The 16,317-nt window shown below is 40.0% G+C and overlaps 1 protein-coding gene across 1 annotated transcript in view; it reads right to left on the bottom strand.

Annotated features, from left to right (window-relative positions):
* RALYL (RALY RNA binding protein like) overlaps positions 1-16,317 on the bottom strand; it is a 198,154-nt gene that overhangs the window by 66,804 nt on the left and 115,033 nt on the right. The window contains exon 2 of the mRNA XM_061995236.1: positions 9,368-9,443. Coding sequence (XP_061851220.1) covers positions 9,368-9,443 — 76 coding nt within the window. The remainder of the gene's footprint in view (positions 1-9,367; positions 9,444-16,317) is intronic.

Here is a 16,317-nt window from a genome sequence, read left to right as displayed (position 1 = left end):
TCAGAAGGTTGTGAATGTGTTTTCTGCTCAACTGTGGTATAAATGGTGTTAAAAAACATAGTAAGACAGTTTTACAGTTAGTTACTTTACCTATAGTGTTTTGCTACAACATTCATAGAAGAGGAGATAAATGAAGAAGAAAGAAGATTAAACACCAGGGGGAGAAAAAAAAAAAGCAATAATAAGAGAAAAGGCTGTTCTTCTCCAAACTTGCTAATCTCTGAGCATGAGTGTGATTATCATGTCTGGGATTTTATGGAAGAAAACAACATCAACCATATGATACCATATATCATCATCTTCAACAGGAAAAGTACTGAGCTAAGAAAAGGGGTGCAGATCCCCTGCAGATGTGTGTAAGTTGGTGTCAAACTCTTCCTCTTAACAAAGGAAAAAAAACTCCAAACCAAGCAAGACTGTGTAAATATAACAAATAACTTGAGGGGAGATGAAAACTGTCATGGGTTTGTTGGGAGCTGTTTTTTGCTTGGTAACTAGGGGAAGGAGGTGCAGTGCTGTCCCTATAAGCAGTTCTCGAAATATCTCCTGGCTCTGGGGTGAGCCCACTTCCAGCCCAGCTAAGCCAATCTGGTGCCTCTGCCAATACTATTTAAGGAGGGAAATCTGCAGCCTGCCGGCTGGAGGCAGAAAGGAACTGCAGCCCCTGGGATGAACACACGTCTGAGCAGCCTGTGCAGGGCTGCCCTATTCCCTGCCCCCCTGAGCCATTCAAGGGCAGGAGGAGGTCAAGATCAAGGCTTGAAACCTGGGAAGAGGGGAGGGATGGGGAGAATCACAGAATGGTAGGGGTTGGAAGGGATCTCTAGAAATCATCTAGTCTAACCTCCTAAACAAGGTGGTCTTAAAGGCCTGGTTGTGATCTTCATCATTGTAACACTGTTATGTTTCTGGGTTTTATGGTTTTGGCTACTGGTAAATTTAATTAATTTTTGATTCTTCCCAAGTTGAGTAGTCTTGTCTGCTTTGCCTGGGACCATAAGTGGCTCCCTGTCCTTAGGACATTCCAAAAGCCCTTGGTACTTATGGCTGATTGTGGTCCTTTGCTCCTAGATGAGCCTAAACCAGGAACAAAGGCAAATATTGTTCTTTATGTTGGATATATTTCAAGCAAATCTAAGAAAAGAAATTTTAAGAAAACTGAATCACTTCATCTGCTCTAGGTTTGTTATTGTGCCTTTTAGTATTTTTAATACAAGAGTGCTACTTAAGTTCTTGACACATGGAAAATTTACACTGTGTGTTGTGAAGCTTAAGTGAGAGTTTCAGTTGTGGTTTTTTTTTTTTTTTCTGTACAATGACTGCCACAAATGTGATCACTGAGAATGTTCTTTGAAATAAATGTGAATAATATCCTACTAGACTTAAAATTACCTCCCTTTAAACATGCCTGGAAATGTTGTTTTATGATCTTTTGTCAGGAGAAGAGCTGCAAACCAACATTCAGATTCACTCCATTGTGCTGAAATAAGTTATTTCATGAAGGAAGGTAATCAAAGGCATCAAGAGCATATATTTCTGTAAAAAGGAAGCACTTTGATTAAAAAAAAAATGCACTATGTAATCTTAACATGATGTATTAATGAAAATATAATGTTCCATAAACAAATTTTTATTCATTCAGTACATAGAATAAAGCAAGAAGCATAATCGAAATTTAATGCAAATGTAAAGTATCAGAAAATAATTTATTTGGTTTATCTTCTATGGTCTGAAATGTGTCTTTAGAGTCTTGTAGGCCAGTAATAAAAAAAAGGACATACAAATATATTAAGAGAAAGAAGGAATAAAGAAGCAAGTTATTGAAAATCTAGAACAATATTCAATCAAGAAAGATCTTTACACCTACAGTTATATTTTTATATGCCAGTAAGTTAAAGCATGTTGTTAATACACTGCCAGTGACACAGTACAGCAGCAATTATGCAAAATACTGCAGTATTCATATAGAATAGTAATGCTTGTTTGGCACTAAATTTTTTTTTAGTTTGTTACACTATCAAATGGGAGGAATGATCTCAAGAAGATTCCTACCCTAGAAGTGGTCACATTGCCTATCACTTTTATACTTTCTCCTGAAATGAAGAGTGACCTTCATTTCAAGTGCTCAGAAAATTGACTCAAAATAATGGATGTTTCTGTGAATTGAGAGGCAAACTAAACCACACTGAACTCTATAAACAGTATCTTAAAATGAATCTAAAAAGCAGGGAGCAAGTGGAGAAAGACTGCAAGCAAATCTTTAAGCCTCTGCTATAAAATAAAATTGCAAAATCAAATGAAATGCAAGATGTGTAACATAATCCAATCAGGTTTGTGACAGATTATAAAAGTAAAATGTACCGAGGAAACTGATAAAGTATTTTTACCAAATAAAAAAAAATAGGTTTTATATAAAGACACCCCGTAAATAAAGGAACATCTCTTTACAGTATATTGAGACATTTAAATAATTTCCTCTAGAGGTCATGACACTTAAGAAGTTGTAAAGTAAAGGCTATTTAATATGATTAATTAGGAGCATGTTAAATCAAACATATTGAATATACACTTCAGTTGCATTACACAGAGAAGTGGCTGGGAATGGAAAATGATTGTGGTATCTAATACTGCTCAGGAAGCATGAGACATAAGCCTTAGAATTCAGAGACGAGCCTGGAAAAAATCTTGCCTTCAAGGGATGCCTTTGCCAGAGCCTTCATGTTCTGTAGATGGGCAGTGCTGTGGTAACCACCACTCAGTGTACAGCCAAGACAGCACAGCGAGAGATGATTTCACTCAGTATTTCCTGATCTTGTTAATCTGTCCACTAAATCCATTCTGCTAATTGTCTCATTCCAGGACAAGTCTCAGCTGTATCGATTCCAGTCTAGCCAGCTTTATGGCCAGACTGCAGTGGGAATACTGGAAGGAGTGGGGCTTGAATAATTCCTTAAGGCACTGAGGCAAGGCTGTTTTTTGCTTATTGTGGCCGTATAAGGAAGCTTGAAGATTGGTGAAGATGAAAATAACCCATATGGAGAGGATTAGTCCTAGCTAAATGAGTCTTGGAAATGTTTATAGGTGAACTTGAATATTAAATTGTGTAGAGCAAAGAGAATCACCGGCAGTCCCAAGTAACTTGCCTTCACAGTTTTCTTCCAGATCCCCTACATTCCTACATAATACAAATGTTAATTCACTCCTGGGTGATTCTTATTGCCAGTTTTCAGAGAAAGCTGGCTCAATGGGATCTGGCACAGTTTTTCTCCCAACTCCCTCCCAGTTCTACCAGTATCATTGTAGTGGTTTTGGCCCTTTATGTCCCTTGCATGCAGGGTCCAGCAAGTTTCCACCACCACCTCACACAATGATGTCTGCAGTAGCTGCTCTCAGTTTCATGCTGCTAAAATCCCACCATTCCACTAGCCTGTAGTGCAGTGTTTTCATTTTTTCAAGAAACTAAAAAATAAGTTGTCGTCCCCTCTTCTCTCACATCATTTCTTCTCAAATCCCTCTATCTTTGTTACTGCTTTTAGCTGATCCTGATCCATACAGCCATACAGGGGGACATGGTGAGTTCGTGCTGAGGCAAGGCAAGTCATAGGCAGCATGTGCACATTGACTCTGCTCTTCCTGGCCTTGGGCTTGGGCCCACTCCTGGAGCAGCTGCAGATGGAGCCATTAGTAACCTCCAGAGTAAAGGCCTAGAAGAGACTTGTCCTGTTTAATAACCTTAGTGAAGACCTCTGAAATGGAGAAAAAGCTTTCAGATATGTATTTAATACCTGATATAACATGATGGTGGACTGAGATGAACAAGAAATAGTTAAAATATTCTTTTATTATGTAGAGAAAAGAATGCTGGTCCATCAGAGTATTTGTGGTGGATTCCACTTTGGAATAGTGAGGGATAATCCCTGAGGAATAAAACAGTAGACTTTCATAGGCTGACATAGAATTGTTATAGTGAAATATTGATCAAAACACCACTAAATTAAAAAGACAAAGCATGAGCCTTTTTTTATGACAATGCCCCCAAAAAGTGTTTTAACACATTTGTGTCAGTACCTTTAATCTTCACCTGGTGTTTTAAAGATATGAAGATTAAGTAAAATTAACTTCTGCTTGAGGCTAGACCCAGATAATAAGATGTAAAATAATTTTAAGATGCAGATTTGTCAGGCATTCGGTTTTCTGTAGAAGTGCTGTGCTAAATAAAGGAACTTCACAACAATTTTGAACCTTCTGGGATTTCAGTTGTCCCTCACGTACCAAACAGCAATGCAAATCAGGAGGAATGTTGCTGGAGCTAACAGCTATGTTAGATTTAAGTTGATTCTTGAACACTACCCTAAGCATATCTGTAGTTGTTCAATGAGTATGCTTAATAATGTGTTCAGCAGCTTTCTGAAGCAAAGCCTAAATCTTTAGTTCTCCAAGTATTTTTAAGGCCTAATTCAAAATGGAGGTTGCTTTATTATGGATTGAGTGGCTTTGCAACGACATTGATCTGCTCCTACAGCTATTGCTGCTTCCACCCTTTTATTCTGCTATTTTATGTTTGTGATGTTTTGTTTTCTTTTTTTTTTTAGGAGCTCTTTGATCATCTGTTCAGGTCATCTGCTACCTTTGCTTGATTTATTGTTCCTCAGGATAAACTGTTCTTGAATTTGATGGAGGCTATCCTTGGAAATCAGCCAGCTCTCCCAGCCCTATCTTTTCTCTGGGGGTTTGTCCCATGGGATTATTCCAGGCAGTGCAAGTCTGCTCTCCAGCAGTCAAGGGTTGTGATCAATGGGATATTCATCTGGTAGGAGATAGGGCATTAAATTATATTTAGGGGAGAAGAAGATGTGGAAGTAAATTCTAGTCCAGCAAATGGCAAAACTTTTTGATGACTCCATTAGGTCTGTCATACTGTCATGATTTGACATGGAGTCGTTTTTGGTAATGGGGAAGGGGATGTAAAGATAGCTTCTGTAAGAAGTTGCTCAAAACTCTCCCCAGCTCTGAGCCAGACCCACTTCTGGGGCTGAACCAATAAGATGCCTCCACAATCACTTTTTAAGAAGAAGTTGGAAGAGGAGAGTTCTTCCTGTTCTTTTCTGTTCCATCCTTCCTTTTCTGGCTGGTGGTGGTGCAAGGATTTGGGAGAGACAGAAGCGACCATAGGGACCCCAAGGTCAGCAAGGGAAGAGAGGAGATGTGCTGGAGCAGAAACTCCCCTGCGTCCTGTGGAGAGGAATGGTGAAGCTGAGATTTGTTTGCACTTCATCAAAGACCCCACATCAAGGGCAGTGACTATGCCCAGAGGAGGCTGTGTCCCATGGGAAGGGCCCTTGTATTTGCAGAAGCCGCAGCTGCTAGGAAGAACCCACACCAGAGAAGTTCATTAAAGACTGTGTGCCATGAGAGGGACCCTATATTGGAACAAGGGAAGAATGCAAGGAGTCGTCCTGTGAGGAGAAGCAGCAGAGCCCATCTGTGAGAGACTGACCACATCCCCCATTCCTTACCCCACAAGCCGTTGAGGGGGGAGGAGGTAGAGATATCAGGAGCAGTGAGCTGAGCCTGGGAAGAAAGGACGGATGGGGCAAGGAGATCTTAAAGTGCTGGTTGTATTTGTCTTATCATGCTGTTCTCTTTTTGCTTTTTGTTTTGTTCTGTTTCTTGTAGCTAGTAGAATAAAATTTCCTTACTTTCATCTTAGAAAATACGTTGAGTACTGGAGTCTGTTTTGCCTGGAACTGTAATTGGCAGTGAGCCCTCTCTGCCCGTTTCTCAATCCACAAGGTCCTTGGTTATCTTTTTTCCTCCCATCTCGCTGGATCCTCTGCCATCCTAAGGAGGATGAGGGAGGATATGGGGCAGTGAGCAAGAGACTGTCATGGTGATTCTTTGCTGGCTGTGCAAAACCATGACATGTGCCCTTAAAATTATCTGTATCACTTGCAATTGTGGCTTTTTTTTTTTGTTTGTTTTTTTATGAACTATACTAGGAATGCTAGTATAAAAAATATGTAAGAAGAAGAACAAGTGGAATAATACAGGAGAACAAAGGAGAGTCTGGATACATGAATGACTACATGTATAAATAACAATAACAATAATAATAATAAACAACATTATACCCATATCTGTCTTGAATCTTGGACACATAAGCAAATTATATAGGTATAATCCATCATACACATTGATTGCTCTTTATTAATTTCTCATGTACATATCCAGCTACAAAGGGGACACAGATTTCTCTTCAAAGATGCAGAGTACTTTGAACAAGCTTGAAGTACTTCAAACACTTTGCAATAAAATAAAATCATGCAGTCCTGTGAGGCACTCTTGCTTGTTTACCTTAAAATTGTTCTTAAATATGTCTCTAATATACAAAAATACTATTTAAAAAGCTGTAGCAAAAAAGACTGAGCAAACAATAGCTGTTATCCTTAATATTATGTTGTATGCAATCATTGTTTTTCCACTGGATCTCAACCTTACGACATTATTGTCAAGTTCCCTGAACATGCTTATGAAAACTCCACATGTGGTAAGTGTCAAAGTTTGTTTAAATGACCACATGGCATATTTACCATTTCCTCTTTATCCACTAGAATGACTATCTTCTCAGAGGAGGAAATTACTTACTTCAACATAATTTGCTCCAGATTTTTTTTTTCCATGTTATTATCTCCTAGGTGTTGATAAATTGATTGTTTAATAATTAGTTCTTGTACGTCTCTGGGAATTGAAGCTGATCTAATGCAATCATTTTTGGATTCTTCTCTTCTTAAAAATAAGTATAATGCCTGCCCATAACCTCTGTTTTTATACCTTATGTGACCTCCATAGGTTTTTTAATTCAATCATTAATATTTCATGCAAAGATTCAGCTAGTCCTTTAAACACTCTAGGGTGAATCTTACCATACCGTTTTCATTGAATTCACTTATTCAAATACTGGTTAGACATTTTTTTTTATTCTATACTCTCTGGTTAAAATTGATTTTCCTAAATAGCTGGTCAACTAACCTCTTTTGTTAAATCAAAAGCAGTCCTTTCTGTATCATTTGAGAGAGCTAATGTGGTTGCTAAGCCATTCTTCATCATTTTTGAGCAATCATGGAGGACAAGAGAGAAGCCTGAGGACTGGTGAAAAACCAGTGCCGTTCGAGTCTTTAAAAAGGGCAAGAAGGACAACCGGGGAAACTACAGGCTGGTCAGCCTCACCTCCATCTCCGGAAAGGTGATGGAACAACTCATCCTGAGTGTCATAACTAAACATATGAAGGAGAGCAGTGGATGTCATCTACCTTGACTTCAGCAAAGCTTTTGACACTGTCTCCCATAACATCCTCATCAGAAAGCTCAGGCAGTGTGGCTTGGATGAGTGGATAGTGAGATAGATCAAGAGTTGGCTGAATGACAGAGCCCAGAGGGTGGTGATCAATGGCACGGAGTTGAGTCGGAGGCCTGTGGCCAGTGGAGTTCCACGGGGATTGATTCTGGAGCCAGTCTTGTTCAACATCTTCATCAACGACCTGGATGAGGGGACAGAGTGTACCCTCAGCAAGTTCACTGATGACACCAGACTGGGAGGACTGGCTGATTCCTCAGAAGACTGTGCTGCCATTCAGTGGGATCTCGACCAGCTTGAGAGTTGGGCAGAGAGGAACCTCATGAGGTTCAACAAGGACAAGTGCAGAGTCCTGCATCTGGGAAGGAACAACCCCATGCACCAGTACAGGCTGCGGACTGACATACTGGAGAGCAGCTCTGCGTAGAATCATAGAATGGTAGGAGTTGGAAGGGACTTCTAGAGATCATCTAGTCCAACCTCCCTGCAGAAGCAGGTTCACCTAGATCAGGTCGCATAGGAACATGTCCAGGCGGGTCTTGAACACCTCCAAGGAAGGAGACTCCACAACCCCTCTGGGCAGCCTGTTCCACTGCTCTGTCACTCTCATGGTGAAATAGTTTTTTCTTATGTTTAAGTGGAACTTTTTGTGTTCCAGCTTCATCCCATTACCCCTTGTCCTGTTTGTTTCTATCTACTATAGAAAAGAGGGATGTCCCAACCTCCTGACATTCACCCTTTAGGTATTTATAAATGTTAATAAGATCACCCCTCAATCTCCTCTTCTCCAGACTAAACAGCCCCAGTTCCCACAGTCATTCCTCGTATGAAAGATGCTCTATACCCTTGATCATCTTGATGGCCCTGTGCTGGTCTCTCTCCAGCAGTTCTCTGTCCCTCTTGAACTGAGGAGCTCATAACTCGACACAGGACTCCAGATGAGGCCTCACCAGGGAAGAGTAGAGGGGGAGAAGAACCTCCTTCGACCTGCTGGCCACACTCTTCTTGATGCATCCCAGGATGTCATTGGCCTTCTTGGCCACGGGGGCACATTGCTGGCTCATATTTAGTTTATTATCAATCAGGACTCCCAGAGAGAGACATGGCAGTCCTGGTTGACAATAAACTGAATGCGAGCCAATAATGTGTGCCCTCGTGGCCATGAAGGGCAATAGTATCCTGGGATGCAACAAGAAGAGTATAGCCAGCAGGTCAAGGGAGATTCTCCTTGCCCTCTACTCTTTCCTGATGAGGCCTCATCTGGAGTCCTGTGTCTAATTCTGGGCTCCACAGTTAATACACATTTGAACTGAAAGTTTGAATTCCAGACTAAGCACTTGGGTAGGGTCTTAGAGTACTCAACAGTCACCAAGCACAGCCACAGTGGCTTTAGCTTCCATGAAACAAAACCTGTGCAAGCTGATTGTTTTCTTCTACTTCATCCTAAAGGAGTGTCACTGCCAAACAAATAGCTTTTTAGTATAACAAGACTCTATGTGTAATACCTCTTATAGTTTAAAGCTGCAGCCTGCTCGTTTTAATTGTTCTAGTTTTGGCAGATAACATCTATGGTGTCAATACTGAGAAGTCAGAGACAGCTTTTTGACCTCACTAAAACATAAGGTATTTTCACTAAGAAATAAAATTCTGGTCCAATTGGTTTAGTTTTATCTATTTTTCTCAATGCCTGAGTTATCATTTAAATATCCTCAGTATTTTATTTTTTTACAGCAATTGTATGGACAGTTTATCTCTGCAAGTTTGAACATTTTGCTCTGGAATGGGTCAAAAGATACACATAGTGTCAAACTCTATAATACTAGCTCTTTTACAGTCAAAACCTTTTTGTTTGTATGGAAGCATGATTATATTTCTTATGAACATCAAAGAGTGGATGGAAAAAAATTGTCTTATTTGTGAGCTACACAATGACATTGGCAGATACATTTCAGGTTATCATAGTTTTTCTAATAAAAACTGATTTGTAGTAAAATAAGATGAAATCTCACTAACCTGTAAAGTGCTGAAAGTGGTCGCTTGTTGCCAGGTTTTGGTCTGTATGGTTTTGGTTCTCCTGCCATATTGATATCTGAAAACAAACATTTGATATGTGTAAGCCAAAGGTCTGGAAATCAAAGTGAGTTTGCAAAGACATCTTCAAGACACTGAAAATGAGTAAGAGACAGTGAAAATGGTCAGCATGCCTAAAGCAACTATTCTAAACAACTAAAACAACAATTCACTACTGAACTGATACCATAAAACTTTATTAAAAAAATCTTTCTGTAATGCATGAGGATTCTAGACAAAATACCAGTTTTTGGTAGCAGAGTGAAATGAGATTTTTTAAACATACATGATTTTCTATTTATGAAGATGAAGCCAATAGTGTATGGAAGGAGAACTGAATGGGAATTTAGACATTGAGACAAACTATAATGTTGACTCATATTTTGTTGTGGGGAACTATAATGGTTCTGAAGAGTTCCCCTTTAGGATGTAGAGAAACGCACACTTATCTAATCACTTCACTATCCACTCAAAAAGAGGCTTTTTTTTTTTGGTTTTGGTTCTGAGTATAGAAATGGACTAACATTCAAAATTGTACAGAGAAAGAGAAAATCTGTTTTTGCACATGCTTTGTCTTAGACAGGCACTTATACGTCTCAACACCACCAGAAATCTTTTGCACACTTTTTTAGAGTTCACTTACATTATTCCTGTGTATACATCCTTGAAATTTAAAAATATATCAAGCTTACACAGACTTTAGTCATGCTGCTTCTTGAATTACTCTCCTCTTTTGAATCATACATGAAGATATACCAGGAAATACATGTCCGTCACTTTGTTTGTAATAGTTACCCATGGATAAAGAAGCTCAGACCCTTTTGTGGAGAATACCTTGTTTGATCTCAAGAAGCTACATACAGAAACACAAAAGTATATTAAAAAGCTCCTGGCCTCCAACTGACAGTTGAATAGTCAACATCACAAATCACATGGATAAAGAAAAACTTCTGATTAGGAAACAAATTCTGTGCCATATGTGTGATACTGGAGCTAAATCTGTCTTCAGTTTCAAGTGAACAAAAAGAGTAACATTCAACAAAATCATCAGCATTGCTTCAGTGTAAAGTTGCTGTGGGAGAACAACATATCCCTTTTACTGTGGAATCACCTGAGCATCAGTACTTAAAGGAAGAACAAGTTCTTGGTAAAGTCTATGTTTAACCTATAATTCAGTGTGGTGGTGGGAAAAGACAAGCTGAAAGCTGAGGTGAGAATGAAGAAGCATTACTGACCAGCGCAGTGACGCTGAAAAAGCAGACATTCTTATTTAAGTGATTCTTGACCTCAAAAGCTGCAGTAAAAGCCTAAGACCTTTTGGATACTTTTATTTTGTACAAAGTGGAAAAGATATTCCATCAGACTTCTTTAACTGTCAGAAACACTGAAAATGTGTCCCTCAGATTTTCTGACAGAAAAGATTTTTCCATTTGAAATTTCATGCTTCAAACATTGAAAATTTTAAACATATTTTCCATTTAAATGTAGTACTTTGAGTTAAGAGACCATTTATTTAAAATTATAGATGGCACTGAAAGGAAAAGGTTTTGTGTAGAACTATTTCAAAGCATTTTTAGATTCCATCTCATTGTAGTTCCTTTTGTAGGAGCTGTACTACTCTTAAATCATAGTCTTCCCTAGAATACCACAATCTTTTTTACTTATCTCTATGAAATTGGATAAATATTTGAGAGTTTTCATACCTCCTTGAAATGCTTTCCTGCTCTTGATTTTAAGAAAGTGGTTTATTAAATAACTATTAATATTCCTCTTCCTTGGTTGTTAAAAATGCAGCTATGATTTCCTTATTTGAGGATATAAATTCTACTAATGTTGATCCCACAAAGCAAACGTCAAGTATTTATGAAAGCCATTGAACAATTTCTATAGCTGTGCTTCATTTTCATTGACTTCTGGAAATAACAGAATTAGAACAAATTTTCTATCCTGTGACCTTTATGATAATTAGACCTTTCCACACCATTTTAATATGTCAGCTTTAAGGTCATTGACTATATTGACTTTCACCAACTACAGCTAGGTCAGATTTTAGGGAAAAAAAAAAGTAGAATTATAATCTGTTCTTTGGAAATACCTGAGCCTGTGGGATTCATCTTCACATATTTTCATGTTTCTCATCTACTTCTCTTTCAGGTCACTGAAAGAGACCAGGTCACTGTTCTTAGGCATATGAACACTAAAGGACTTAAATTTTTTTTTTTTCACATCCTTCCAGGACAGAAAAATGCTATCTTGGTAATTATTCCTGTAGCTCTAGATTTTCAGCCCTACAATACAATTTTTAATCAAAACGATGTCATGGTTTAGACCCTGCTGGCAACAAAGTACCATGCAGATGCTCACTCACTTCTCCCCACCAAGGCTGAATGGAGAAGAGAAAAATATAGTAAAAGGCTTTGCAGATTGAGATACAGGCAAGGAGAGATCACTCACAAATTATGGTCTTGGACAAAATAGACTTGAGGAAAAAACTCCATTAGTTTCATCTGTTGCCTATAAAAGAACAGAGCAGGATGATGAGAAATACAACCCTTACCCTGCTCCAGCATGGTGTCCCTCAGAGTTCCTTGTCCTCAGAGAAGCAACGAGGGTAGCCAGCAGAACTGCTACCTTAGATTTCTGGAAGGCAGACTTTGACCTGTTTAGGAACTTAGATGCCAGAGACTCTTGGGAGACAGTCCTGAAGGGCAAAGGAGTCCAGGAAGGCTGGTCATTCTTCAATAGGAAATCTTAAATATGTAAGATCAAGCTGTCCCCATGTACAAGAAGATGAGCCGCCAGGCCAGAAGACCACTCTGGCTGAACAGGGAGCTTCTGCTGGAGCTCAGGAGGAAAAAGAAAATGTATGATTTTTGGAAGAAAGATCAGGCAGCCCAAGAGGACTACAAGGAAGTTGTGAGGTCATGTAGGGAGAGAATTAGAAGGGCCAAGGCCCAATTAGAACTTAAGCTGGCCACTGCTGTAAAGGACAAAAAGAAAAGTTTCTATATCAGCAACAAGAGGAGGGCTAAAGGGAATTGTCATCCTTTAATGAATGTAGAGAGAAGCTTAGTGACAAAGGATGAGGAAAAGGATGAGTTACTTAATGCTTTCTTTGTCTCAATTTTCAGTAGTAAAACCAACTATTCTCTGAGTACCCAGCCCCTTGAGCTGAAAGACAGGGACTGGGACAGAATGAAGTCCCCTTGGTCCATGGAGAAATGGTGTGTAATCTGCTGCTTCATCTTGACTCACACAAGTCCATGAGGCCAGATGGGATCCACACAAGGGAGCTGGTGGAAGCACTTGCTGAGCCACTCTCCATTACGTGCCAGCAGTCTTGACTCACCGGCGAGGTCCCAGTGGACTGGAGGATGACAAATGTGAGACCCATCTACAAGAAGGGCCAGAAGGAAGATCCTGCAAACTAAGGGTCTGTCAGCCTGACCTTGGTGCTGGGGAAGGTTATGGAGCAGAGTCATCCTGACTGCATTGTGAGGCACATACAGGCCAACCAAGGGTTCCGTCTCAGTCAGCATGGCTTTATAAAAAGCAAGTCCTGTTTGACCAGCCTGATCTTCTTCTATGACAAAGTGACTCCGTGGATTGAGAAAAGGCTGTGGATGCGATCTTCCCAAACTTTAGTAAGGCCTTTGACACAGTCTCTGATAGCATCCTCCTGGAAAAACTGTCTGCCCATGACTTGGATGGACCTATGTGAGATGGGTGGAAAACAGGCTGGATAGTTGGGCCCAAAGAGTGGTGAGGAGCAGAGCTAAACTGCGTTGGTGACCAGTCACCAGTGGTGTTCCCCAGGGCTCAGTGTTGGGGCCTGTTCTGTTTAAAATCTTTATCAATGATCTGAATGAGGGGATTGAGTGCACCCTCAGTAAGTTTGCTGACAACACCAAGCTGGGCAGGTGTGTAGACTTGCTTGAGGACAGGCAGGCTCTTCAGAGGGACCTGGACAGGCTGACATGATGGGCTCAGGTCAGTTGAGTGAGGCTCAAGAAGACCAAGTGCTAGGTTCTTCACTTGGGTCACAAAAACCCCATGCAGTACTACAGGCTTGGAGCAGAGTGTCTGGTAAGTTGTCCAGTAAAAAAGACCTGCAGGTGTTATCAACAGCCAACTGAACATGAGCCAGGAGCATGCCCAGGTGGCCAAGAAGGCCAATGGTATCTGTGGCTTGTACCAGAAACAGTGTGAACAGAAGGACCAGGGAAGTGATTGTGCCCCTGTACTTGGTGCTGGTGAGGCCGCACCTTGAATACTGTGACCAGTTCTGGGCCCCTCACTACAAGAATGACGTTGAGGTGCTGGAGGGTGCCCAGAGATGGGCAACAAAGCTGGAAAACTGTCTGGAGAACAAGTCTTATGAAGAGTGGCTGAGGGAGCTGGGGTTATTTAACTTTGAGAAGAGACTAAGAGGAGACATGATCACTCTACAATTACCTGAAAGGAGGATATAGTGAGATGGAAACTGGTCTCTTCTTTCTAGCAAGGAATGATTGGATAAGAGGAAATGGGCTCAAGTTGCACCAGGAGAGGTTTAGATTGGGATGTGGTGGAGTCACTATCCCTGGACACATAGGTGAGGTGCTGAGGGATATGGTTTAGTGATGGGCTTGGCAGTGTCAGATTAGTGATTGGACTTAAAGGTCTTTTCCAACCAAAATGATTCTATGATTCTATGGAAGACAATCCTCAACAAATCTCTCCAACCCGAGTCCTTCCAGCATGGGTCCCTTCCACAGACTGCAGTCTTTCAGAGGCAGAATTTAACATGGTTTTGCTACAGAGCCACAGTCTTCTTTTGGCACCACTACATGCTCTGACTTGCGATCCTCCACAGGCTGAAGGTGAATCTTGGTTCCACCCTTATCTTTTAAGGGCTGCAGAGGCACAGCCTGCCATCTCACCTCCTTCTTCACTGACATAGGTTTCTGCATGGTTGTTTCTCTCTCACCTGACCTCTTATCCCACTTCCTCTTTCTGCTGCAGATTTTCCCATAGCTATGTTATCACAGAGGCTCAGCCTTTGGCCAGAAGCAGGTCTAACTTGGAGCTGAGGGAAGTTTCTCACAGAGACCAACACTGCAGTCCCTCCCCTGCTACCAAAAAATCTCACCACACAAACCCAATACAGACAAGTAGCATGGGAGACATTGCTAAGCATTCCCTTTATTTTAGCCAATTACTATCAGAAAGGTACTGCTGTAAGAAACCACAGCGGTAAAGCTGTTCCGAATCATTTAAGAGTCCCTCACACTTAAATAAATCTCTAAATGTAGTAACACAAAACAGTGAACTATGTTATAGAGACAGTATAAGCCAGATTTTCTCTTTAACACATGAAATAATTAATGGAAAAGCTGTGCACATGGGGCTTTTCTGTTAATATGAAAGTGACTGAATAGCTCTGCAACTTCCTAAGCACCTTGCAGTAAGTTAAGAACAGATGTAGGAAATGGTTTAAAAAGTTAGAAAAGATTTTCATCCCATTATTTTTCAGCACTATCTACTCTAACCTCAATTTCCTAACCAAGATTAGAAGTGAACTTGTCAACATTTCACAGGATAGATTATTTCTATCCCAACTAGAAATCTTGTGGGATAACCTGTTCTCTTGCTTCATTCATTGTTAGTTTCACAGCAGACATATACATCTACTAGGTCATAAACTGTGTGTCAAATAAATTTGTTGGCTGCAGCACAGAGGTTTACCTATGTTAATGATTCAGCTCCAAGGAGTGCAGAGAGATATCATTCCTTATGCTGTAAAATTAGTTACTGCACTTGTACATGAATATGAAGCAGATAACTTGACAAAGGACACAGACATTTACACCGCTTCTGTGTGGGAATGGAATAGCTCAGAGCCTTTCATATTATTTTCTCTGCTTATATACTATAAATGTTCACTTAGACATCAACTTTCAGATGAATTCAACACTGAAATTTGAAAATCAAATGAGATGACTTTATTAAAAGAAATATATCTTAAGTTTTACCTATTCCTTTTAATTAAGATGTGAGATCTATATTTAGTTCAAGGTTGTGTGTCATCAGCAGGATATATCTGATTTCAAATGACAGTAAAAACTATTTGGCAATTAATGAAAAAATGACAATATGCAAATCATCTTGTGAAAGCAGTGATTGTACTCAATGGTATGTTGGTTTTGTCTGAGGTAAAGTTAATTTTTTTCACAGTAGCTAGTACTGGGCTATGTTTTGGATATGTGTTCTGAAAACAGTGTTGATAATACAGAGATGTTTTTGCTATTGTGGAGGTGTGCTTACACAGAGTCAAGGCCTTTTCTGTTTCTCACATGAACCCACCAGCAAGTAAACTGAGGTTGTACAAGAATTTGGGAGGGGACACAGTCAGGAGAGTTGACCCCAAGTGACCAATTGGGTATCTCACATCATATATGCTCAGCATATAAACCTGGTGGAAAAAGCAGTATGTGGGGGATGCTTTGAGGGATGATATTTGTCTTCCCAAGTCACCATTATGGAGAAAAGCCCTACTTTCCTGGAGATGGCTGAACACCTGCCTGCCCATTGGAAGCAGAAAATGAATTTCATGTTTTGCTTTGCTTCCAAATGTGGCTTTTGCTTTACCTATTAAAATATCTTTATCTCAGCCTATGAGTTTTCTCAGTTTTCACAGAATAACAGATAAGGACTCCCTCATCCTTACAGTAAAGAAGTTTTTTCCTTAAGTGGAGCTTTTTGTCTTCCAGTTTTTGTTCATTCCCCATTGTCCTATCATTGGACATTACACAAAAAAGTGTAACCCCGTGACATAAACCTTTTAAATACTTGTAAGAATTAATGAGGTCTGCTCTCTGTCTCCACTTCTCTAGGCTGATCAGTCCCAGATC

Source organism: Colius striatus, chromosome 4 (assembly GCF_028858725.1).
Source record: "Colius striatus isolate bColStr4 chromosome 4, bColStr4.1.hap1, whole genome shotgun sequence".
Classification (NCBI taxonomy): Eukaryota; Metazoa; Chordata; class Aves; order Coliiformes; family Coliidae; genus Colius; species Colius striatus.
The sequence above is the reverse complement of the archived record's forward strand: the minus strand, read 5'-3'. Positions and strand labels throughout refer to the sequence as shown.